A 27164-nucleotide genomic window follows, 5' to 3' on the forward strand; every position below is an offset into this window, starting at 1 on the left:
TCAGTTTATTCTTTTACCTAGACAGAAAAAGGAGAATAAGCTAAAGGTTCCAGTTCCTCATAATTCTTGTCCTCCACACCAAAAACTCACATAGAGATTTCACCCATTATCAGTGGTGTATGTTCTGGCTACATAAAGAAGCTTGATCACAGTTAACACTAGGAAAACAACTGAAAGTCTTCCAGACTCTCTTAGCAAGAATATGTGTGTGTATTCTCTCTCTCCCTCTCTCTCTGTCTCTCTGTCTCTCTGTCTCTCTGTCTCTCTCTGTCTCTCTCTGTCTCTCTCTCCCCCTCTCCCCCTCTCCCCCTCCCTCTCCCTCTCCCTCTCACACACACACACACACACAGGTTTATTGTTTTTTTTTTTTAGTACAACTATATTTCAAGAGGTGTCTCAGGGCAAACTAAAGCCAATTTCATTTTCAACACGAGTTTTCTGAATAAAGATGCATTAAAAACGTCAAGCTTAATTCAATACTAAATTAGTTCCAGTTTTAAATACATTGTCATTTAATCTCAAACTCATAGAGACTGTTAGGGGGAATACATTTTGTCAGGTAAAAATGCTAATGAAATTGGGGGAGATGGATGTAAATCTAATTGGATTTGTCTATCATTCCTGTGAGCAGAAATATTTCAGTAGCACAGTTTGTAACAAAAAATGCTTATGGGGGCTTCCCTGGTGGCGCAGTGGTTGGGAATCAGCCTGCCAATGCAGGGCACACAGGTTCGAGCCCTGGTCCAGGAAGATCCCACATGCCGCGGAGCAGCTAAGCCCGTGCGCCACAAGTACTGAGCCCACATGCCACAAGTACTGAAGCCTGCGCTCCTACAGCCCATGCTCTGCAGCAAGAGAAGCCACCACAATGAGAAGCCCGTGCACCACAACGAAGACCCAATGCAGCCAAAAAAAAAAAAATGCTTATGGAAGTCTGTGCAGTGCCCTGAGATTTTAATAAGAAGCATAGACATATATTAGACACCTATAAAGTTTTAGATTTATTTTGATTCCTACCAGGCAAAGTGTGAAATCAATGCTTCCTAATTCCAGCTAAACAGGAAAGGAAAACTATTATTCATATTTTTCTCCGTCTGTCTTCCAAAGCCACTCAGAGAAAAAGAAAACATACCCCACCCAAAAAAAGAAACCACTGCTCTTATTTTTCCCATGATTGCAGTGAGGCATTTTGAAGCGCCAGAATGTTAGAAAGAATTAGACCTATTTTTACTGTAATCACAAAAAGATGCCTTTAATTTTCCTGAAATGACAATCCAAGGTAAATTAAGCGGCAGAATTCCTTTTTTCTTTTCTTTTTTTAAAGTATGGTTTCAGGTGTACAGAAAAGTGATTCAGATATAGTATATATATATATATATATATATATATATATATATATATATATATATATATATATATATAAACATCTATATTTTTAAGATTATTTTCTATTACAGGTTATTACAAGATATTGAATATAGTTCCCTGTGTTATAAAGTAAATCCTTGTTGCTTTTCTATTTTATGTATAGCAGTTTGTATCTGTTGGTCCCATACTCCTAGTTTATCCCTACCCCCTTCTCCCTTTGGTAACCATAAGTTTATTCTCTGTGTCTGTGAGTCTGTTTCTGTTTGGCATACAGATTCACTTGTAGTATTTTTTAGATTCCACATATAAATGATATTATATAATATTTGTCTTTCTCTGGCTTCACTTAGTATGGCAGTCTCTTGGTCTACCCATGTTGCTGCAAATGGCATTATTTCCTTCTTTTTTATGGCTGGGTAATATTCCATTGTATACATGTACTACGTCTTCTTTATCCATTCCTCTGTTGATGGACAATTAGGTTGCTTCCATGTCCTGGCTATTGTAAATAGTGCTGTCTTGAACATTGGGGTGCATGTATCTTTTCGAATTAGAGTTTTCTACAGATATATGCCCAGGAGTGGGATTGCCGGATCATATGGTAGCTCTACTGTTAGTTTGTTGAGGAACTTCCAGACAGTTTTCCATAGTGTCTGCACCAATTTACATTCCCACCAACAGTGTAGGAGGGTTCCCTTTTCTCCACACCCTCTCCAGCATTTATTGTTTGTAGACATTTTGGTCATGGCCATTCTGACCAGTGTGAGGTGATACCTCATTGTAGTTTTGGTTTGTGTTTTTCTAATAATTAGCGATGTTGAGCATCTTTTCATGTGCCTATTGTCTATTTGTATTTCTAGAAAGGTTCTTCTTAAATAAATATTTGCTTTGTGTTGCCTGATGCAGATTTTCCTGAGTAGAAAAGCCCTTGTTTCTTTTTCAGAGCATCTGTTGGCCATCTGTATGTCTTCTTTGGAGAAACGTGTATTTAGGTCTTCTGCCCATTTTTCCACTGGGTTTTTTGGGGTTTTGTTATTGAGTTGTATGAGCTGTTTGTATACCAAATCTCAGCTTTTTAAATCATCCTTTATTTAGTGCATGGTGCTTTGGGTTGGAAATCTTGAGTGTCCTCAGCTGGGAGGTTCTTGTGTCTGGGATCAGCTTGCAGGTCACAGGTGCCCATTGGACAAGGTTTTTCTCAACAGGGATGCTCATCTGTGCTTCACTGGCACACCTGGATTATGAACTCCACAGGTATGGGGAACTTGGGGGTCCCAGACTTGGAACTGGTCCATCATCATTTTTTTTCTGTTGGAAAAACAAATCATAAAGCCTTTCAAGATCCAAATGGTGGGAACACAGACTCACAAAATCACAGGGAGGATTGTAAAATTGGGGAACTTTTGCCAATCAACTACATTCTATAACTCAGTGATTCTATATCTCTTTATATATTCTGGAGCAGAGATCTTCAAATTCAGAGATAGCTTTCTGACCTTTTTTTTCAAAGTATAACTCTGCTGATAACTTTAGGGCAATAAATTTCCATACACTCCCCTTGTAGGTGTTCTTTTTTCTAGGCTTTCTGGTCACCAAAACCCTTCCCCCGTGTTATGAAAGAGGGTCCTTCAGGACTGATCACAAACGTGACCTTCCTGCATTGCCATGGCATGTATAAAAAAAAAGAGAGAGATAAATCATTCCAAATGCTGGTTTCAGGGAATCACTTTGTTGAAGGTTCCATTAGACAAGCTTCCCAGATGTACATGTATTTTTGTTAGTCATGTAACTCGGTCTTGTTTAGATATTCTGATTTCAGGGAGAAGCACACATGAAGGAGTGAGTCCGCTATGCTGATTCCTTCAAGTGCAGAAGTTGAGCTTTTCTGTAGGTGCCAAGTTTTCAAGGGGCACATACATTGGATGGGCCCACAGATAAAATGTTTCATGTTGTCTTTGAGATTCACTGTGCTAATTAATGTGAACGTGGAGGTTGGAACCTGTGTTATGATTTATGTGTGGAGAGTGTGGACTGATAAAAACGCACAACCTAAAAGATGAGAATTGTTTTCTTGGGCAGACTTTCTGAGAACTTAAGTGTGGGACATGGCAACTCAGATAGCACTCAGGGGCTGCCCCAAAGAGGTAGGGGAGGAGCCTGGATGTATAGGAGTTTTTGCAACAAAGACCAAGTAGTCAGAACATCAAAAGATGACTGCAAGAGGGAAGGGATATGGGAACAGATGTATACGTATAACTTTGTTAGAAAGCAGAAACTAATTTTTAAAAAATGGGAATAAATAAATAAATAAAATGTATAATACACTATATGTTATACAACATTTTAATATATAACGTGTTATATATGACATTATAAATATATACATTATAATATATAATGTATTATATATAACATAATATAAATACATATAACATATATAACATTATAATTATATATAACTATGACATTGATATATATAACATATAATATATTGTATATTTTCACTTGAATACAAAAAAAAAGATGACTGTTAATTAATGAAAACCAGGCACCTCAAGTTAATGAATTTAGCATTTTTCTGTGTATGGGGAGATGCAAGAGTGTGGGCTCACTGAAGTCCTTCCTTTGATGTCACATGAACTGTCCTGGGCCAGTTTCCAACTTGTCTCCCTCCTGAATCCCATCTGGATGCCAGTGGCTGAGGGCTGGATGGCTGCAGCATCCTTTGTTGACTGACATGGCAGGCGGCGTTCTTCATCCACAAGTGTTTGTCTCTGTTCCAGCCCATCCTCAAGGTGTAGGGGTGACAAAAGAGGTATCCCCGTGGGCTTCCTGCCTTGCTTCCCTCTCCTGGGGTCTTGATGGCCCCTGCTCGCCTTCCCCTCCCACTCAGAGCAGCCCACCTCCTTTGCTTATAGCAAGGGAGCCCCCACCCTAGCTCACCCATGCATGCTTACTTATTGGTACCCACCACGTCCTCAGCAAGCAAGCACCTTCCCATCATAGACAACTCCCAGTCAAGAGAGTAAATGGATGAAGGCATTCATCAGCCCCCATCCGAGTCATCCTGTGCAAGCCTATCTCAGAGAGGAGTGACCTCCTTCAGGATGGATGTGTCTGCCTCAGCTGCCTCTCCTCCCCTGGCCGGGGCCAGCGTACCTGAAGTGTCAGTACATGTTTGCAGGAGGAATGGGTGTACCAGTGAATAAGCTAATGAGGACAGCTTGAGGTGGGGCAGGTCCCATTCAGTTCGTTGCTGGAGCCAGCCCGGGTATCTTACTTGCTTGCTGGTCTCCTACCGGGATTGATTACATTAAAGAAGTAGTCCTCTGAGCCCAGTGACTAACTAATCCATCCCATACCTCTCTGTGATGGCCAAGAAAGCATTTATCTCTCCCATACCCCAGTATACAACTTCCTCCATATGGAAAACAATGCATTTAGCCAGCCAGGCTCTGTTTAAGATATTTCCTTGAGATACCAAGATTAAGTAGGGCTTGGAATTTGCCCTTGGAAGGGACCAAAAAAAAAAAAAAAAACAATATGAGCTGATAAATACATTTTAATAGGATATCTTGCATTAAGAGCAATAATTGGAAAGGTTTTTGGGGGGTTCTGTCATTTCTTTATATTGTGTAGATAATGTGATCACATAACACCATTGGTGACTTTATTTCATGATTTGCATAGTTTGGTGGCACCATAACTTAATGTATGTTAAAAAGAACATTTATAAAATTAGTTTCCCGCCTCAAACTGTTAACTGCAGCATCTAGAAGTTTTCCATAGACTTTCATTTTCTCAATGACTCTGGTTGGACTACGTTTTCCAAGTTGTCTACAGAGGGTTCCTATTACATTTATGATACAAAGTACTATTTTAAATAGTTTGACTTTTGAAAATGATGTAGATAAAGCACTAAAAGGGAACATCAGAAGAACAGGTGTAAAAAACATGGACATCCTTCAGGACTTGGGACATTGAGATATTTTATGTATAAAATCATTTAAATTTTAATAATGGAATATATTTGTTTGAAGTTATTTCAGTGTTCCCTTTAATATTTAGCCATTTCCCCGCTGAGGTTTGCTGGAGATGCTAATTATTAGATGTAAAGGAATATTGTTCTGGTCTTTTGGGGACCAGGAGAAAACTCCTGGCCTGTCTGGACTTTGAAATGCCTTTTCGGCAGCCACGGGATGGGTTTACTCTGGAATAAATTACAGCAGAATCTTTTTCCCTGTGTCCTCTAACACCTGTGTTTACATAGTTCATGATTGTTACTAAATTAGATACTCAAGAGAACTCAGTTGGGTTTTAGGCCATTTAATTAGTTATAATTGAGAGAACAAATATTGCAGCAGCTTATGGAAAAAGAGCAAAAGGGTGGGAAATGAAATATACATAGAACATTAAAGGCGATATCTAATTATGTTTCTGGGTCAGACTCTGCTCTATAAAATTAATTTAAAATTGTAGTTTGGGCTTCCCTGGTGGCGCAGTGGTTGGGGGTCCGCCTGCCGATGCAGGGGACACGGGTTCGTGCCCCAGTCCGGGAAGATCCCACATGCCGCGGAGCGGCTGGGCCCGTGAGCCATGGCCGCTGAGCCTGCGTGTCCGGAGCCTGTGCTCTGCAACGGGAGAGGCCACAACAGTGAGAGGCCCGCGTACCAAAAAAAAAAAAAAAGTTGGACACAGCCTGAATTGGGCTTTCCTGGGTTCTACCCCTGGTTAGGGAACTAGATTCCACATGCCAAAACTAAGAGTTCACATGCCACAACTAAGGAGCCTGCCAGCTGCAACTAAGACCAGGTGCAACCAAATAAATAAATTAAATTAATTAATTAAATAAATATTTTTAAAAAGAAATATAGAAGGGGATATAATTAAAGAGTCCAGAAATAAACCCTCACGTTTATTTGCAATTGACTCGCAAGAACAGTGTCACAGCAATTCACTGAGGAAAGGAGGGTGTCTTGAATACATGGTGCTGAGACAGTTGGATAAAGGATGCATTTCAAACCTTCCCTCATACCATATGCCAACATTGACTCAAAATAAATGAAAGATATAAGAAGTAAAACTTTTAAACATCTAGGAAAAAACATGAAATCTTCAGGGCCTTTCATTAGGTGGAATTTCTTAGAAGTGATATCAAAAACACAAGCTTTAAAAAAAAAAAACAGTCGATAAGTTAGACTTCATCAGAATTAAAAAATTTTGCACTTCAAAAAACACCATTGAGAAAATCCAAAGAGAAGACACAGACCGGGAGAAAAGATTTGCACATCATCTTTCTGGCAAAAGACCTGTCTCTAAAAAATATAATTACAGTTCAAGAATAAGGAACAAAGAACCCAATTTAAAAAATGGGGAAAATATTTGAATAGACATCCGCCAAAGAAGATAGTACAGGAGAAGATCCTTGACATGATTAAGTCATTAGCGAAATGCAAATTAAAACCGCAGTGAGGCACCGTCTGACACCTATTAGGATGTATATAATCAAACAGATAATAACACGTCTTGGGTAGGAGGTGGAGAAATTGGAACCTGCATATACTGCTGATGGGACTATACAGTGATGCAGCTGATTTGGAAAACAGTCTGGCAGTTTCTTAAAGTACTAAACATAAATGTGCCATGTGACATAGCAATTCCACTCCTTGATATCCATCCAAGATAAAATACACATCCATAAAAAATATTGCATATAAATGTTCATAGCAGCGTTGTTCATACTGGCCACCAAGTGGAAATAAGACAAATGGCGTGGCAGTCAGCAGATGAGTGGATAAACAAAATGCGGTGTAGCCATACAGTAGACTATTATTCATCTGTATGAGTCATGGGAATGAAATACTGATGCATGCTACAACACGGATGGACTTTGAAAATATTATACTGAGTGAACGAAGCAAGACACAAAAGACTACATACTATATGAATTTATTTATAGGAAATGCACAGAAATGGCAAATCTAGACTACGTCACTAGTTGACTAAGTGAGACTGAGGTTAGGAACATCAAATGCCTGCAGTTGGGAACCAGGAATCATTTTGGGGTGAAGGAAATATTCTAAAATCGGATTATGCTGATGGTTGCACAACTCCATACATTGACTAAAAAAAACAGTCCTTGAACTTTACACCTTGATGAGTTGATTTTATGATTTAAAATTATACCTCCGTAGAGCCCTTAAAAATCACACTTGGTTGAACAAAGGAATTTGGTAAAGAGTCAAAGAGACTACCCTGGATTACCATTTAATCAGTGATGTATCTAGGTTATACCAATTTTCAAAGCATTGTAAACCTTTAGAACGTCTTCCTCCATCTTTGGAGGGAAGTTTCCTTGAATACTACCTCTCCTCCTGCCCCAGGAAGAATTTCAGATTACTCAAATTTCACGCATTGATGGTGAGCCTGAAGACATTGAGAATTGGGTCTTGGGAAAGAGCTCTGGCATTTAACTCACCCCAGACCTTGCAGAATGGCCTTTGTTTGGGTTTGAGCCAGGCCAGCGGTCATTCGCCTGAGTTTCCAGCTGCAGCTGGGAAGACAGAAGAGTTTTATAAGAAGAAAATCCAGAAGAAGGCAGGGATTTTAGGACAGGCTCATGGGAAAGGCAAAGTCCAGGTATGGAGTCCTAATTAAAGACCTTTCTTTTTTTTTTTTTTTTTTTTTGCGATACGCGGGCCTCTCACTGCTGTGGCCTCTCCCATCGCGGAGCACAGGCTGCGGACGCGCAGGCTCAGCGGCCATGGCTCACGGGCCCAGCCGCTCTGCAGCATGTGGCATCTTCCCAGACCGGGGCACGAACCCGTGTCCCCTGCATCGGCAGGTGGACTCTCAACCACTGCGCCACCAGGGAAGCCCTAAAGACCTTTCTTAATGCCGACTGCTGTGGGAAGGCTGGTGCTCAGGAGAGTTGGTCAAACTTTTTAAAGGGACACATTTTCTGGGAGGGAATCAGCTTCATCAGACAACATTTTCTCTCCCCTAATCCATTGCCTGTGTTTTGACTACACCTTTCTTTTTCTAGTGTCTTCTCTCTTTTAATAAAAGAGGTGACCTGTTTCTCTACAAACTTAGAAACTCTTCAAAAAATTGAAATGTTTTTCAGAACTGAGAAGGATTTTAGTTCGATCATCCGTGTAGCCTGTTTCTCTAAGAAGGGCATTTCTTATACGCTTCTTAACATGATTTTGCCATAAATTCAGCCCATGAGATAGCTTTGAAATAAGTTTTATATTGATAAACTCTGACCAAAACAACCCAAAGACAATAGAGCTAATTGGATGAGATTTTTCTTTTTTTTTTTTTTTTAGTTTGTTTTAAGTTCTTTCAGTGCAGTGGAATTGTTGGACGTGAATTGATTTCCATATTAAGCTGATGACTATAATAGGCAGACACGTTCGTGTCATGGTACTTTCTAAAAGATTGGACTTGAACGTGCTGTAAGGAAAAAAGGTGGTCTCCTAGAAGACTCCATTCTACTTTCAAGTAGATGACGTGAAACTAGTAGTAGTAGGCTTGAGTTTCAGAGGTCTTGGGCATTTCTTTTCCAAGCTCTTGTCAATGACTTTAGATTGGTAACTTGAAATTGTCTACAGTGGGAAATTTTAAATCTCAAAAATCAACAAATACAAGGAATCAGGTTTTCACCTACCATCCCAGGTCTGCTTGTTTATCCACATGAAATTGACCATAACCCGTATTGAGCTATAAAACCAGCAACTTCAGATCTTGGTTTCAAAATATGTTTAAACCCCTCTGAGGTATGTGGAACTGAAAGAGGCTTTCCAGCTACAAGTGTTGTGGGTGATAGTGACTAAGTTTCCTCTCCCTTAACCTGTGTATCCGTGGAGGAAGGCAAAGACCATTTTAATTGATGGCCACAATTCGAGTTACCCAGAACTGCCATAGGCATACCTGTGGGCTGTGCCTGTCTATAAAAAGAAGGCAGTTGAGCTAATTAAACAACTCAAGTGGTACTGAATGTTTTAGCTTCTTGTATCTGGAAAATATAAAAACCAAAATGGCACACTGCATAGAGAGCATAGGAGAGTTTTGTTTTTTACCTTTTTTTCCTTTTTTTTTTTTTTTTTTTTTGGTGTGGTTAAGGGACCCTCTGTTCATTTTGCCTACATGGAAATTTCAAAGCGGTTTATGTTTCAGGTCATCCAGGTAGGTGACTTCATTTATCTATCTATCTATTTATTTATTTATACAAATAGCAATAACATTCAAGCAATATTTAAGTGTTTCAAACACAGAAAAAAATTATTTATACTGTTTTATCTTGACTTCAGAAATACTTATTGAAAGTGGTAGTTTGTTTACAGTAGACAAAAGGAATAAATAATGTGCAGTATTCTCTAGCTACTGGGGATAGGTGAGTCTTCATGATTTAAATAAAGTAGCGACATTTCTGATTTTTATGATAAATGTTGTGCTTTTAAGTTCTTATGCATGAAACTAATGTTGGTTTTAAGATATTTTGATTAGAGTTCTTTCATGTTTATTGCTTAAATGTGTTTCTTCTTACATTATGGAATTTCCTAAGCAAACTGTATCAGTGACATTTCAAAAATTTATCTAGATTATAACATGTTAAAACTAGAGGAACATTTGAATACTTCATATGCATTTCTTTATAAAATGTGGGAAACCCTTTTTAAAATAATTTTCTTTTTTCTCAACTCACATTAGTTTGTGTTTTTTTTTTGCAGTAGTATCATTTTAACCCCCAAACTGCATTTTTACAGAGTATCTAATATTTTTTGCAAGTAACATTTTGAATTTGTTCTTGTTGACATATTTATGTTTATATGCATTTTGCATCTCCCTATTTCATGTTTTTGAAATCCAAATGTAACAGATTTCAACTTTTTGTATGACATTATTATTTTTTCTTTTACTGGGTAGTATCTCTCTTTCTTCTGACTTTTTTGCAAACCTGTTGTTTTTGAATTCTCTTTTTTCCCTTTATTTTCCTTCTCAATATGACACCAGGAGCCAACACAAAGAAAAACGCTGATGATATAACCAGTAATGACCGTGGTGAAGATGAAGGTATTTTTTGTTTTTTTCAAAGCTCGACCTTGGTGCATGATTTTATATCTATCGTTCTTTTTTTTTTTTTTTTTTTTTTTCATTTCAACCTGTTTTTCCTCCCTTATCTGCAGTGAGTACACTTTTGTGTGCTTTATTTTCTTCTTGTTTGGAAACCACTGTCATTTTTAATCCCAATGACCATGTAGATGACTGCAAATCACCTGGGAGAACATGTATAAATGTTTCTCAGTATGAAGTGGGTAACAAAATGCCATTTACAAGGAAACTCTTTTTCTTTTTCTTTTTCTTTTTTTTTTTTTTTGGCTTGGTCACAAGAAGAGAAAATGAAATTTTAAAAACATGCATGTATGCTTTCTTTTCTTCCTTCCGAATGTTATTTTATAATTTTGTATTTTGGAGCTTTGGTCTTAATTTCTTCTGTGGACAGTGAGACACCTCAGTAGAACTTTTCAGGGGGCTGGCATTTCCGTTTTTGTTTGTTTTTACTGTTTTTTTTTTTTTTTCAAACGTACTGATTCCAAAATAGGGTTTTCAAAGAATCTTCTCTGGCTCACAGTAAAATACATGAAAAAAGTGTCTTAAAGAGATGTTGTTTCTTTCAGAACTGCCTTTTAGCAGCTTTAAAGAAAAAAAAAAGGGGGGGGCGTGGAATTGAAATTTGTCAAAAAGTTAAATCTATGCATCTTTGTCTTCACACCACAGCTGCTTTAAGAACATTTTTCCCCAAAAAAATGTTTAGCTGTTGTGGAGAGTTTCTTCTTGAAGGATCTCAAATTGTTTGACAGATTATACACTAGAAGTAAAGTGATTTTATTTTTAAAGATGGAAGCTAACATGACATCTAAACCATCATTAACGTGTTGTATCCTCTTCCTTCAGCAGAATAAATGGTTTAGAAAAAAGAAAAAAAATGTTTAAAGTCAGGCTTTGCTGGCTCTAAGGCTGTGTAGGCTGGGTGAAAACATGTTTTTCCCATCCGAGTAGCAAAATGCATGGATCTCCGTTTATTTACCTTAAAATGTTGAAGGCCCTCGATGGACCTTTGGTTCTCTGGCTGAAAGGCAGTTTAAAGTGCAGTGGGGAGCTATCCTTTCTGGGAAGCAAAACTGCCCTCAGAGTCCCTTTTTGTCACTTGCTTGGTTTTCCTGCCCTCTTTGATTTTTTTCATCAATCAGTGGCTCTACAAGAAAAGAAGTTTTGCCCATGTCGCTTTCTCATGCCCGCTGTTCTCTCAACACTACTGTTAGTTAATTTTTTTTTTCTAACCTGCATTCATAGGGTTCTTTCTGCTTCTAATAACCCTCTAAGAAAGTTCTTCTGATGGCCCTGTAGTATCATACCTGCACCTGAATCAGCAGCTAGCCTTTCCTTTGTGAGGCCTCAGAACACCTGTAGTTTTCTCCGTATACCTATATAGCCAACTATGGGTGTTAATTTGCATCTTGCTCTTTTCTGGCTTTTCAGTGTATTTTTCCCTTTTGATCATTAGGATCTGTTTTCACAGTGCTCACCAGTCACCTTTATGACGGTTACCATGCCATCTAGTTTTCCTTTAATACCAAGAAACTGTGATTATTTTTTTAACTTTGAATGAATCTGGCATCTGGTTATTTCTTCCTCAACGTCATGAGAACCTTGTTCTTTGTGTCTCGGAGGTAAGAGCTGTTACCCTAACGTTTTCTCTGAGGGAACCCCGTAAAGCAGCCCTCAAGATCTCAACTTCTTCCTTTCCCACAGTGGAGTAGCGTGCAGCCTACTGCAGCATGGTAACATAAATAAGGGCCGACACAGCAAATCAGAGTCCAGAGAGAGGGGTGGATAGTGTAAAACGCCAGACGCCTATAGGGACAGTGATTTGTTTAAAAATTCCACATAGCATATGATAAGTGAAGGATTAAAAAATGATTTTTACTTCCTATTTAAGTTTTACAGGAGAAAATAGTGTTCTGCGGCAGATTAAATATCTGCAGACACATGGGCACCTTGACACTTTTTTCTGCACTTGACTGTGACCCCTGGGTTTCTTTTGCCTTCTGGATGCTGTATGGTGGCAGCCAGGACCCTGTTTTGAGATCATGATCATAATTCCTTTTATATGCAGCCACCATCCAAAGGGTGGTTTGTTTCCTTAAAATTCCTTTCTGATCGTTCAAAAGTGTCTCCATGAATTAGGGAAAAAAAAGTTTTTATTTAAGAAAAAATGAAAATAAAATGTACATGGATACATTTGGTTTTCTTTTGATATACAGATATTTAAATGACACACACATATATATGTATATACATACATAAATATCCAGAAATCATTAGAATCCAGGTCAGGATTCTTCAGTATTAAAAGTAAAGCCCAAGGAATGATCTACACCAAACAAGTTACTTAATCACAACTTTTCAGAAAGTAGGCTCTACAAATGGACATATGGTCTCCAAACTTCTGTTGTCCCAGAACATTGCAAAATAGGATTTTCACATCATTGTTAAATAAAATAATAATGACTCTGGGTACTCTGGTTGCAAGTAACAATGGGAGTTTATATTCCCTGTAAAAATATGTAGCATTGCCAAACTTTCATCTTGAGGTTGGAATCTTGTGCCATTTTTATTCCAGCTCTCCTCTCTCTCTCTCTTTTTTTTTTTTTTTTTTGTCACTTAAGTTGGGATATTACTGCAATCAGTAAATTAGAGAAAAAACACTTGCTTGGACATTTTGTTTTGTTTTTACACATTTCTGTCCTGTTGATCATGTTTAACCATTTATTTGTTTTTTGTCATCATGTGCCCTGTATTGAGAGCTTTACAGTTTCACTACTAGTTTTCTGTTCTCGTTGTTAAGTTGAAAATGAATCTATAAGCTCATCTTTGACTGAAGATAGAAGTTACAGTAAAAGTAAATTATAATTTTGACGTTGATTTCACACTTAGTTAGATGATAAAAAATATATTTTGTAATAGATGCCCTTCTAGGGTTTGAGCACTCTTTAGGGAAGATGTATTTCATCTCCATCCTTGCATTTTTAGTGTTGTAGGTACATACAGAAACCTACACCTGCATACACGTTCCTTCCAATGCCTGCATCATTTCTGTGAGTAGAAAATATAACAACATTGACCATTTTCGTTAGGCCATCTTACCAAGAACATAGCTAATTTTAAAAGGGCCATGTGACTGAGTCCAGTCTAAACTAGGAAAAGTCACCCACGTCCTTTGCCCTTGATTTAGCATCGGTGAATCAGCATGATGTTTTATTGTGTTTCCTTACTTGGCTTTCTTTTCCAGACATCCATGATCAGAACAGTAAGAAGCCAGTAATGGTGTACATCCATGGCGGGTCTTACATGGAGGGCACGGGCAACTTGATTGACGGTAGTATTCTCGCGAGCTACGGCAACGTCATCGTGATCACAGTTAACTACCGCCTGGGGATTCTCGGTGAGTGACTCCGTCGTGCTGAGCACCGCACAGGAGGCCGTGAGGAAGTTCTGCTTTTGGTTTGGGGCTCGTTGATTCCAACTGTGTTACTCTAATTCCTAGAAATTTCTACTACACAGAGCTCACTTCATGCTGCAAGATATATGTGTCCCTTAATGTTCATGCAGCGCCGTCTGTTTTGTTTGTTTGTTGTTGTTTAAAGTTTGCACTTTTGAATCCAGGAATTTCGTTTCCTAGGATCCGCCTCAAACACATGCAGCCTCCAGGGTGATCAAATGAACACGATACTTTATTGAAAGCACGTTTCTTTCTGTGGGCTTAGCCGACCTAACCCTGTGGAATGAACACAGTCTGGAGACGTGTCTGATAACGCATTTGGTCATAGGTGATAACTTGGTAATGGTCGATAATGGCCACAGACATTAGCTTTCTTTTGTGGTTTTGTAGGTGTGTTAATCAGTTAATGGTTGGTCAGAAAATCTGTTACTTAATTCCTTAATGCGTTGTCTGTGTCTGTCGTATCTTGAAGAGTTGCATGGCTGTTGCGTTTATGTGAGATGGAATCCTCCTATTTGAATTTTGTAATTGGATGGCTTTTCATTTTATGTAAATGTTATGATTTATGATGAAAGGACATTGGCCAAGTGCATAGGGATTCAAGAGCAGCTCTGCGTTGTTTCGGTGTTAAATTCGTTTTTCCCCAACTGGGGGTTGGAAAAAAAAATAACATAGTTTGAAGTTAATATTTTGAAGCTTACCTTCTTCTGTGGTTTAGCGTGTTCTTGGTCAGTTCATGAATAATATTCCTAGCCTATGTAACAACGTTCGTTTTCAAGGCAAAAATGCATTGAGGGGATGCAGAAAATTGAGTTTACAGCAGGGTGGCTATGAGAATGAGATCTGTATGTCACAGGATGGTTATGGTAAAAGATATGAAAAATAAAATGGACCAACGGACCGGTTTCAAATAAGAAACAGGGCTGAAATGTTTTCTCCAAAGAGGCAAGTATCACTAAGAATATTTTATTTTCAACTTGATGTTTTAATTTTGTTCTGAGCCTTTTATTTCATTCACTACTGAAAACATTCACCTATGGAAGACCTTGGAGTAAGGGGATGAGTTGTAGATGACCTTCTAATTTAGAAACGCACATCACCCACAGATGTTTGCAAAGTTGGGCGTTTTGGAGCATCGATAAAGTACTGGAAATTTCAGGGTTTTAGGATGAAACGCAACAAAAAGCCTCAGAGTCTAGAGCCTTCGTGTTTTGTGGTTTTTATTTCCTTTTCTTTTCTTGTCGGTGCTAGGAGCCAGATCTCTGTGGAATGATTTCCGTTCGTGTTGGACAGAGAGGATGGCATGCCTCTCTGAATGTTTTCCAGAAGCCTCTGGCTAGTTGCTTTGGCTACTGGTGTTTGAAACCGGAAATGCTGTTTCTTGATGTTTTACAAAAGGTCCATTCTAAGGAAGAGGTGGGCCAAGGAAGCCACGGACCGGGGCTTCCTGCTAACAGCCCTTTCAAAGAGGGCAGTGTGGGTGTCCCTCGGTAGCATCACCAGCCCTGGGCGCTGCTTTCTGAACAAAGCAATGGGCTTTGGGTAAGTCCTTGCTTCAGGGGAACAACAAAGCATCCTCCTGCCTGCACAACACGGTGGTGATGTGACTTAAAAGGTTAGGTTTCAAAAGAAATCGATTTTCTCCCCCGTTTAACGCCAAACTGGTATTAAGCAGCTTTACACAGTGATCTCTTATCTATTTGGCCCATTTGTGAATCTGGAAAAGTACTGTGGGAATTATATACACCTTCATTTTTTTTTTTTAAGAAAAGAAGAAAAAAGCTTGCTTATAGAACTTTTCTCATTGAACAATTTTAATTTTACCGTTTGCTGCCGAGAGTTAAAAAGAAAAAATCTTGGTAAGATAACAGAGGGCTGTGAGAGTTATGGCATGGAAATAAAAGAAGCAATTTAGCATCTCCAAGCCAGTCTATTTACATTCCGCGAATGAGTTAGTGTGAAGCTCAGCACCACAGACCCCCTTTTATCTGATGGAGTGCAGTGTGCCAACTTTGCTGATTATACAGGGTGATAGAGATTTTTTAAATGGGACTTGGTTTATTGTCGTCAGGGATCTTGCATGGGCTACCATCCTCTGGAGAACTGTGCGGTGGACATTTACTTTTTGCTTGTAGGAAATCACTAGTACCACTCTCGAAAACTATTTCAGACCCTTGGCATCCAGATATTTTTAGAAAGGATCCAGTAAAATGGTACAGCATGCACGGTCATGATCCTGTCCATTAGCACTGTGATAGGAATAGATGTTTTTTTACCAAAATGTTGAAATAGTGTTTGAGGTTTTTTTTTCAAAAGTAATAAATGCATAAATGCTATTTTTCTGCCCAAGGAATGGAAAAGCATCGTTTGCGATGAGGACCGTTCTTTTACAGAGTAACAAATGCTGTTTTCCTACCCAAAAGAAAGGTTTAGGAAGACGGATGATAGTCAGAGGGAAGCAGGAGGCTGGCGTGGAGAGAACATAGATTTTTATAATGAGATGAGAATGAACGACTTGGTGTCTGTGGTGTGACATTGAGAAAGTCAGCTGATTTTTTCGGAGACTCTCTGAAAGGTAGTCCCATTCTCTCTCTGGCAAGGCTGTTGTACGTACCATATAAACATCCAATGGGTTTATGTACGTGAAGTTTCATAGCCCAGCACTAGGAACCAGTGAACCCAGACAGGTGATCACTTCCAGTGTTATTAATAGCCTTGGACATCTTATTGACATCACTGTTGATCCCCTGAAAAAAATTGCGACTGGCCGAAACGGTAACATCTGTCCAATACTGACGTCTCAACGGAGCCAGCTTAATTAAACAAAAGCAATGATAAGACGCTCGTAATAAGACACAGATGACAGGATCTTCACACGTGCTTTTTGAACAATGAATATTTTCTTCAATCAGAAGTGCGTCACACAACCTTGCTAGCCAATGAGCATGTAAATTTATTATCTAATCCAGGACACTTTGAAAATGGTTAATAATGCTCTTAATAAACTGGGATTATTCCAGGCCAACTGGGCTGCACCATCACAGCTATAAAGTAATTATTCATACCCACACAAGGTCTAATGAACAAACTGGTGGTCCATTTATTTTCAAAGGAGATCTCTTTTTAAAGCATATTTCCTGTTGGTCTTGCTGTATACCTTTGTCATTAGGAAAGCATACATAGCTAAAACTTGAGTGCCTCTATTTTTGTTCATGATGATTGTTCAAAGACCATTGCTATATAAGAGGAATCTCCTGGCTGAGGCTTATTGATGGAAATACCTGGAATTTATTTATGGGTGGCTCTTACCTTTGCTTTCCTTCGTTAATTGTCTCTAATTTGCATCTTCAGTTGGTTACTTAGACCTCCATTCAAATGCTGATTTTAGTTTAGCTGAGAGGGTATTACCTTTTTGGTTATCCTATGATTTGGTGCCTCCTGCAGGCTTTAAACTATTTTGCTTTGAAACAGTCTTCTCTATATGCCTTACCACGAAACTCATGGAGAGCCCGTGGTGTGGCCATCCCTGGACATTGTCGATGCTCCTTCATTTAATCCTCATACACTCCCTTGGAAGGGTTCCCTTATCTTACTTTTGGGGAAACAAAGGCTCAGAGGTGATGGGATGGACTCACAGTGGTACAGGGATTGGAACCCTGGTCTAACAGTGTTAATTAGCCGAACTGCCGTAGGAAACAGTGCAAATCTTTATATCAGATCCAGCTTCTCTCATCGCACAAAACGTCAGATGTGCCTATGGTTGATCTAGATACAAAATTGTGATTCGATGCTTACACTGTATTCTTATGTTCCTCAAAGTGGGTCCTTCATCGCTGATGCATTTTCATCAAATCATCATTGATGGTCTACTATGGTGCATGGGCCCAACGATGGCATTTGTAAAATCAAAGCTCTCAGACACAGTAGATCTAAGGCTTTATCAGCTAGTCAGGTGTCTAACCTCTTACGCCCATTCTGTTGCCTTGTTGCTGTCTGTGGCCAATAAATGGAATTAAGACAGTTGACCCAGAGAATGACTTTGAAACCGCATAACCCAGATTAGGACTTGAACCTATGGGCCGGGACTCAAACTCAGCCAGAACCCACAATAGGACTTGAACCCACTGTCTTTTGATTGAGATCACACACCTGGTCTCAGAACTGAATGAAGCTCAGGTTCTTTATGTCTCAGTGCAGAAAGAATTCAGTGAGAGACAAAGTGATAGGTAAGAAGTGGAATTATTTAGAGAGATACACATTCCATAGACAGAATGCAGTCTGTCTCAAAAGGCGAGAACAGCCTTGGGAGAAACACGCTCCACAGACAGCGTGTGGGCCATCTCAGAAAGCAAGAGGCCACGAAATATGGGGTGGTTAGTTTTTATGGGCTGGGTAATTTCATAGGCTAATGAGTGGGAGGATTATTCCAAGTATTTTAGGGAGGTGGTGGAGATTTCCAGGAATTGGGCCACCACCGACATTTTGGCCCTTTATGGTTGGCCTCGGAACTGTCCTGGTGCCTATAGGTATGTCGTTTAGATGCTCATGTATTACAGTGGGCATTTAACGAGGCTCAAGGTCCACTGGAAGTCAAATCTTCCACCATCTTGGACCTAATTGATTCTCATCAGTTTATGTCAAATCCTTAAGGGCTATGTCATTCTTTCAGAGGTTGTGCCCTGTCCCCTTCCCTGCTGTGTCAACTTCAGTGGATTTCTCACCTGACAGGTATCTTATAGTCTTTTGAAATGTTGTCCATAGGTTTATATAACTGACTTTTTCAAGGATTAAAAAAGCATCAGAAAGACCTATTCATTTTTTCAAGAAGTGTAGCTACCCTCAAAGTTTTTGTCTCAGGGAAGGTTGTGTAATGGTGTTTCTGAAGTTGCCTTTCTCTTTAAGGTTATTAATTGCATAAGACTACTTTTGTTCATTGGTGTCATAACTTTAAATGTAAGATGGAAATGGTTTGAAATAAATGCAGAGCAGGAAGAGCATTTGAATGAAAGGCGCATGACTTGAGCTCTATGCATGCTGGAATGGCGTGGCCACGTGGCATTCTGGTCTCCTTTGTGGGGTCTTAGTCTCCATTGAAATGGAAGCTGGCTGGGCTGGCATTGGGAGGATGCCCTTTGACATCGGCCAGAGCAGTTTCACCTTTACCTGTTTGATATATTGCTGTTCCATGTCAGATTCCTTTCATAAAAGGGGTCCGGAATCATTGGAGGAGAGGCTTGATACCTGCCTTCAAAGAGCTATGATCTGAATTCCACGTGTGCACAAGCAGTTTGCATCAGGGGTATTTAGTGGTTCTAACATGCCTTATGTACCGCTGCTGAAAAATGTCAATTTCCGATTTATATTTCTCTTTCACTTGGGAGTTAAAGACGTTTACTATTGGGTACTTTCACCATTTTTTCCCCTAAGAATTCTTTTTCTTTTCTTTTCTTTTCTTTGTTTTTATCTTTTACTACAGATTTTCTTTTTTTTTAATTAATTTTTATGGGAGTATAGTTAATTTACAATGTTGTGTTAGTTTCTGCTGTACAGCAAAGTGAATCCGTTATACATACACATATACCCACTCTTTTTTAGATTTTATTCCCATATAGGTCCTTACAGAGTATTGAGTAGAATCCCTTGTGCGGTACAGAAGGTCCTTATTAGTTATCGATTTTATATACAGTAGTGTGTATATGTCAATCCCAATCTCCCAATTTATCCCTCACCCCCCATCCCCAGGTAACCATAAGTTTGTTTTCTACATTTGTTACTCTTATTTCTGTTTTGTCAATAAGTTCATTCGTACCATGTTTTTAGATTCCACATATAAGTGATATTATATGATATTTGTCTTTCTGTGTCTGACTCACTTCACTTAGTATGATCATCTCTACGTCCATCCATGTCACTGCAAATGGCATTATTTCATTCTTTTTTATGGCTGAGTACTATCCCATTGTGTGTGTGTGTGTGTGGTGTGTGTGTGTGTGTACACACCACAACTTCTTATCCATTCATCTGTCTGTGGACATTTAGGTTGTTTCCATGTCTTGGCCATTGTCAATAGGGCTGCTGTGAACATTGGGATGCATGTATCTTTTTGAATTATGGTTTTCTCCAGATATATGCTGAGGAGTGGGATTTCTGGATCGTATGGTAGCTCTATTTTTAGTTTTTTGCAGAACCTCCATACAGTTCTCCATAGTGGCTGTACCAGTTTACATTTCCACCAACAGTGTAGGAGGGTTCCCTTTTCTCCACACCCTCTCCAGCATTTATTGTTTGTAGACTTTTTGGTGATGACCATTCTGACCGGTGTGAGGTGGTACCTCATGGTAGTTTTGATTTCCGTTTCTCTGATAATTAGTGATGTTGAGCATCCTTTCATGGGCCTGTTGGCCATCTGTATGTCTTCTTTGGAGAAATGTCTATTTAGGTCTTCTGCCCATTTTTCGATTGGGTCGGATTTTCTTTTAAATCACTCATGGAACACATCTTCCTTATCAAGTCAAAAGTTCATCAAGGTATCTATAAAGAAAAAAATATCGTCTTTCCCTTCAAGGATCTCCATGCTACCCCCTAAGTCCATCCTCTTCCCTCTCTGCTCAGATTTCCCCTGATCAGATCTGTGACCGGGAAAAGCTTCCTTTATCCATCCTCAGAGAGAAACTGTGCATTATTCAGGGATGGAAGAATGCTGTAAGAAGCTAAATGGGTAGACAGGAAGGATGAAGTATTGCACTGAGGGAAAAGATAAAGTGGAAACGTACAGGGAGTTTGGGAGAAGTGTGAGAAAATGGGGGAGGCAGAGGCCAGGCACTTGACGTGGGACCAGTCACAGCCCCAGAACGGAAAGAGGGTGGACGGAAAGATTGAAAGCCCTTAGAATAAGACCCTCTGTGGTGGGCGGGGGAGGTGATCGGCCAGCGTGGTAACAGTCTCCTGGACTCATTTCTGCAAAGCTCCCTGATGTGGCTCAAGACGGACTGAGGGTTAGAGGGAGGTATACCCCCTAGATAGCACAGTCATAGGATGGACACATGTGCATGGGGGAAGGGAGGGCTGGCATAGCTTCCCTGATCCTAAAGTTATGCAAAAAAGAAAATAAACAAGATGCTTCCCCTTTGCCCGGCCCCCCCCCCCAATGTCTTTCATCATCTTCATCCACAACTCTCTGTGCATTTAATACTCATTCGGAAATGCTGTAGTCTGGACTCTGTTGTTGCTCGTGTGTTGATGAGAACCAGAACTCTGGACAAAAACATCATAGCCAGGTTTTGTATCCATGATCCTTTACTTGGGTTTTCCTCTTCTGCCTCCTGGTGGCTAAAAATGCCCATTGCATTAATTTGATTTGTTCTGCAATTAAGGAATTGGCTTGGCTGTGGATGATCCCTCTTGCCTCTGGGATTTTGCAGGCACACGGCGGGGGGTAGATGTGGAAGCCTCTGCAGTGGAATAAAGACCCTGACATGAGACAGATGCCTTTTATGCAGAGGTTGATATGAGCACCAGAACAAAAAGCATCCCTCGCTGTGAGGTTGACAGAGGCCACAGAGGAAAGTAAAAGTCCGCAGCAAATAAAGACAATGTGAAAGGATGCGGGTGGTGATGAGGAGGCAGAAAAGACTTTTTTTTTCAATCTCAAATGCACAAAATTATTGACTAGCGTGTGCGACGGGGAATTTCCTCGATCTCTTTATGAACGATTCAGAATTTCTTAAAAGAAGTTGGCCTGTTACTTGTACATGCGTAGCCATTTTTGGAAATCACAATGCCCCGATGCACTTGATGCTTGGATACTCTTATTATATTTAATAAGCACGCATTTTCCAGTTAATTGATTCCAGGGTGTCATGTCAGTAATAATCACACGGGGTATATACACTTTTTTAAAATGCTCTTTTCCTGGACATGTTTACATCCAAAACAGAGTCTCTTAAGATGATCCATTCTGCATGAAAGAAACCACTATCTCTGCTTTGTATGCTTTCCTCATTCTGCTTCTCACCTAGCAAAAGAAGGGTTGATCATTTTTCGTTGATTAGGATAAAGGGGTGTCTGTCTTCATGGGGAAAAACACACATAAACATCACTCTGAATGAAAGGGAAAGGTGTGGTGGGCATTTGAGTATGGGGCAGCGTAGAAACTGGAAAGTTCCAAGGAGGAGTCTTGAATTTAAGAGCCAAGATCCATTAGCTTGATTGGGGTGAGCTAGATATTAAGTCTCTGGCAATCGTTCCATCAGATAAATGGTTTTTAAACAATGCCTGAAAGAGAAATACCTGCATTCTTCCTATGTACGTTTTCTTCCTCCCCTAGGTGTATTCAAGGAATTAATCTTTCCAAGTCAGATCATTGAAAAATCTCTAAGAGGCAATCAGAGTGGGACTTTTAAAGACCACAGAGGCTGAAACACTCCAGGACTATACAAATTGTGGCCTGCAGATCATTTTTCTCTTTTTTCCCCCGCACATTTGCCTGGAAGTATGGATTGCGTGTTTACAGGAAGCGTGGAATGAATATGCACATGTCCACACTCACCACGGCAGTGATACCGCAAAGGGCATATTCTATTCTAATATAACTCTCCTAGTTTTGTCCAATCACACGTCAATCAGTCATGGGCTTTATGAAAATAAATCCTTGGGGGCATAAGGATCGAAGTGAATGTCTTAGGCATCAAAACGTAATGCAGAAACGGCAGATACACCGTGCATTTAACAATGTAAAATGTATTTTTCAAATAAGATTACATAGTAACAGAGGGATAGGGTAAGTCCCATCTAATGGGTAGGGCAGTTTTTCCTTTGATTAAAAGAAATAATAATAATAGCTCTTTGGAAAGAAGTGTGCAATTCTCAGTATAAAAAATCAGAACTATAGGGCTTCCCTGGTGGCACAGTGGTTGAGAGTCCTCCTGCCGATGCAGGGGACACGGGTTCGTGCCCCCATCCGGGAAGATCCCACATGCCGCGGAGCGGCTGGGCCCGTGAGCCATGGCCGCTGAGCCTGCGTGTCCGGAGCCTGTGCCCCGCAACGGGAGAGGCCACAACAGTGAGAGGCCCGCGTACCGCAAAAAAAAAGAAAAAAATCAGAACTATTTTAGAATGGTAAATGCAGCATTCTTCTGACATAACAGCCATTAGACATGGATGAGCTGGGGTCTTCATGCAAATAAATCAATTGCAAGACTCTTGATCCCTTTAATTATTTGAGACTGCAGGCACTGGTTTTTGTTGTGTTCAGTACAGAGGCTTTTATTCTAGGCTCTGATATTATGGGGAAAAAGGCTGTGTCCTGTGCAGTGGGGCTAGTCATCCACAGGTGGCTTGAATACATGCATTATTATAAGGAGACACATTTCACTCTAGACAGAGGTATGAGATCATCTCCCTGAGAAACACTACCAATTCTACCAAAGACACCTAAGATTTGTACCGGAGTTGGGAAAACAATTTTGGAATAAAGAATTGTTTCCAGTTTGGATTGAGAAATGTTTTCTGTCTCTCAAAGTGGCTGCTACATCTTTACTGATATATCCCAATAATGGTTTAGATGACTCAGTTGTGCTTTTTCTTAGGCATATGACAGATAGATAGATATTGATATAGGGAGATAGGTATATATGTATATAAAATATGTAGATATATAGAGAGAGTTAGGTATATATTATATAAAGATACACATAGAGATAGGTATATATATATTATAGAGATAAATAGAGATAGGTATATATAGATATATATATACAGAGATATATGTAGAGAGATATATGTGGATATACATATATATATCCTCTTGTCCCGTCTTTATAACATAAACTTATAATACCATGTGGAAATATCACCCATCTTTTCCTGTAATACTTCTTTGTTAAACCAGGCATAAGAGTTCACATCTTTCCAAAAAAGAATCTTGTGCAAATGGCCTTATCCATTTCTACATTTCTTTTTTCCCCATGCTATCCACTTTTTTAGTTATATTTATTTTAGTCATATTTATCTGTTTCTCCCCCCTTTATCTCTAGTTTGCTAACTTCCTCCATTTTAATCAGAGTTCACCAACACGGTTCTCCTGAGGACCACTCATACATTGTTAGCCTTTTCTAGGACGATCCGAATTCTTTCAGTGGCCTTTGCTGCATCCTCATTTTTCTTCATCTTCTTGCAAATGACCCACTGGTTCGTCTCCACTCCCGCCTTTCACTGTCTGTGTCCTTTATTTAAAATAGTTTATATACCATGTTGTGCATTTAAAGTGTACAGTTCCATGGCCTTTAGTATATTCACAAAGTTGTACCACCATCAACACACCCTAATTTTTGAATGTTTTCATCCCTCCAAGGAGAACCCCAATATTTATTCTTCTCAGTCTCCACAGACTTAGGCAACCATTAATCTACTCTCTCCCTATGGATCTGCCTTTCCTGGGCATTTCATACAAAGGGAGTCATATGCTGTGTGCTCTTTTGTGTCTGACATCTTTCACTGAACATGATGTTTTCAAGATCCATTCACGTTGTAGCATATTATCAGTACTTGGTTATTTTTTATGGCCAAATATTTATTCCATTGCATGGATACAGCATGTTTTCTTTATCCATTCGTCTTCTGATTTGTATTTGGTTTGTATCCACTTTTTGGAGATCATGAATAAAATGCTATGAACATCCATGTACAAGTTTTTTGTGGGGATATATGTATTCGCTTCTCTTGGGTACAAACCTAGGAGTAAAATTGCTGGGTCATATGATAAAGCTGTTTAATCAGCTAAGTAAGTTCCAAATTCTTTTCTAAAGTGGCTCCACTATTTTACATTCCCACCAGCCTGAGGGTTCTAATTTCTCCATATCCTTGCCAGCACTGGTTCTTGTCTGTCTTTTTGACTACAGCCATCCTAGTGGGTATAAAGTGGTGCCATTTTTGATGTGCATTTCCCTGATGGCTAATGACATTGAGTATCTTCTCATGTGAGTATTGGCCATTCGTGTATCTTCCCTGGAGAATGTGTACTCATATTCTTTCCCCGTGTTTGAGTGAGCTATGTACCTTTTTAGTATTGAGTTAAGAGGGTTTTTATGTTTGTTTGCTTGTTTTTTAAATGGCGTGTTCGGGATACAAGTTCCTTAGCAGATACAGGACTTGCAAATATTTACTCTCGTTTTGTTTTCTTCCCACTTTTTGGATGGTGCCCTTTGAAACACAGATGTTTTTCATTCCGATGACGTTCAGTTTATCTCTTTTCTCTTTCTGCCTTTGCTGTTTGTGTCGCTTATACGAAGTCTTCACCTAACCTAAGCGCTCACCACTTTATTCCTATATTTTTTTCTAAGAGTTATACAGTTTTAGCTCTTGTTTTAGACCAGATCCCTTTTGAGTTCATTTTTTTTTAATAAATTTATTATTTATTTATTTATTTATTTATGGCTGTGTTGGGTCTTCGTTTCTGTGCAAGGGCTTTCTCTAGTTGCGGCGAGCGGGGGCCACTCTTCATCGCGGTGCGCGGGCCTCTCACTGTCGCGGCCTCTCCTGTTGCGGAGCGCAGGCTCCAGATGCGCAGGCTCAGTAGTTGTGGCGCACGGGCTTAGTTGCTCCGCGGCATGTGGGATCTTCCCAGACCAGGGCTCGAACCCATGTCCCCTGCATTGGCAGGCAGATTCTTAACCACTGCGCCACCAGGGAAGCCCCTGAGTTCATTTTTTAAAGCATTGTCATGTGGTTTTTTTTTTTTTTCTTCTCTTGCTATATTACATTCATCCATTTTTGACTATTAAACTGCCCTTGCATCCTGCAGTAAATCCCCACTTGGTCACGGTGTATAATCCACTTTACATGCTGCTGGACTTGGTTTGCTAGTATTTTTGAGGATTTTGTTTGTCTGTTTGTTTAACTTCTGGTTCTGGGGAAAGAAATGACCTCTAATTCTAAGTATATTGTCGATTTCATGGTTTCTGGACCTCTGCACTGCTGACATTTAGAATGGGTGTCTCTTCTTTGTGGAGGGTTTCCGTTGTACCCTTTGGGGTGTGAACAACATCCCTGACCTCTGCCCTCTAGAATGCCAGTAACACCTCACAGCCCACAGTCATGACAACCAAAAATGGCTCCAGGTGTTGCCAAGAGGCCCCTGGTGCGGAGTGGGTGGGAAGCATCAACCCGGTTGAGAACCACTCACCTGATTTATACTTCCCTTCTCTGAGAATGAGGGGGCACCATGGCATTCTCGTTTTGTACCGAAAAATCCACACTCCGTTCTGTACAGGTTTGTTTCTTCACGTGCATGATGTTTACTTCCGGTAACCGATTTCTTAGCTCCTTGCCGGCTGGGGTCATAGCTCACAGTGTCTTTGTCTCCTGAGCGTTTACCAGAGAATAAACATCTTCTGGATGATTTCTCCTGGCAGTGTTCTGGCCTTCACATTGTGAAATGAAATCTCAGTCACAAAGGAGAGAGTATATGAGCGTCAACATTTTTTTTTTTTTTTTTTTTTTTTACTGCAGAATGAGTGAACTCCTAGTGGTCAACATCCAACATCCTAATTTTATGGAAATCGTGCTTAATAACCCTTCTGCAGCTGTTGCTTTTTCGCAAATACTAAAGGTTTCATTTTCCTCGAAACATGTACTGATGCTAGTCTCATCAGCGGAGGATTTATTTTCATTCCATGTAGGTTAGCTTCAATGGAGACAGTTTTGCTGGTGGTGTGCCTTTGACCTTGAATGAAAACTGAAGGTTTTAAACAGTATTTTAAGTCTGCGTATCTTTTTTTTTTTTTTTTTTTTGCGGTACGCGGGCCTCTCACTGTTGTGGCCTCTCCCGTTGCGGAGCACAGGCTCCGGACGCGCAGGCTCAGTGGCCATGGTTCACGGGACCAGCCGCTCCGCGGCATGTGGGACGTTCCCGAACCGGGGCACGAACCCGTGTCCCCTGCATCGGCAGGCGGACTCTCAACCACTGCCCCACCGGGGAAGCCCTAAATCTGCATATCTTTATATTTTTATCAGATTTTGACAGTTATAAAAACAAACCAAAACAGTAGAGGTATCTAATAGAGGTTTGCTTCTTCAACTCTTTGCATGGGTATTTCAAACAATTATGATCATTCTGAACCTTTAAAACTTCCCTACTAGTTTTAAAAGAAGCAAAAGCATTTTTCCTCATTGGCTACAGAACATATCCCTTTGTCCCAGCAATGCACGGGGCCGTATCTCACATTTTCTT

General features: G+C 39.8%; 1 protein-coding gene across 2 annotated transcripts in view; it reads left to right on the forward strand.

Moving 5' to 3' along the window:
- The window catches only part of LOC308609616 (neuroligin-4, X-linked), a 450486-nt gene that overhangs the window by 311172 nt on the left and 112150 nt on the right, over nucleotides 1-27164 (forward strand). For both annotated transcript variants that reach the window (XM_081223341.1, XM_081223342.1), the window contains one exon: nucleotides 13727-13879. In XM_081223341.1, the coding sequence (XP_081079467.1) occupies nucleotides 13727-13879 (153 nt within the window). The remainder of the gene's footprint in view (nucleotides 1-13726; nucleotides 13880-27164) is intronic.

The sequence above is a fragment of the Mesoplodon bidens genome (genome assembly GCF_964165515.1).
Source record: "Mesoplodon bidens genome assembly, chromosome: Y".
Classification (NCBI taxonomy): Eukaryota; Metazoa; Chordata; class Mammalia; order Artiodactyla; family Ziphiidae; genus Mesoplodon; species Mesoplodon bidens.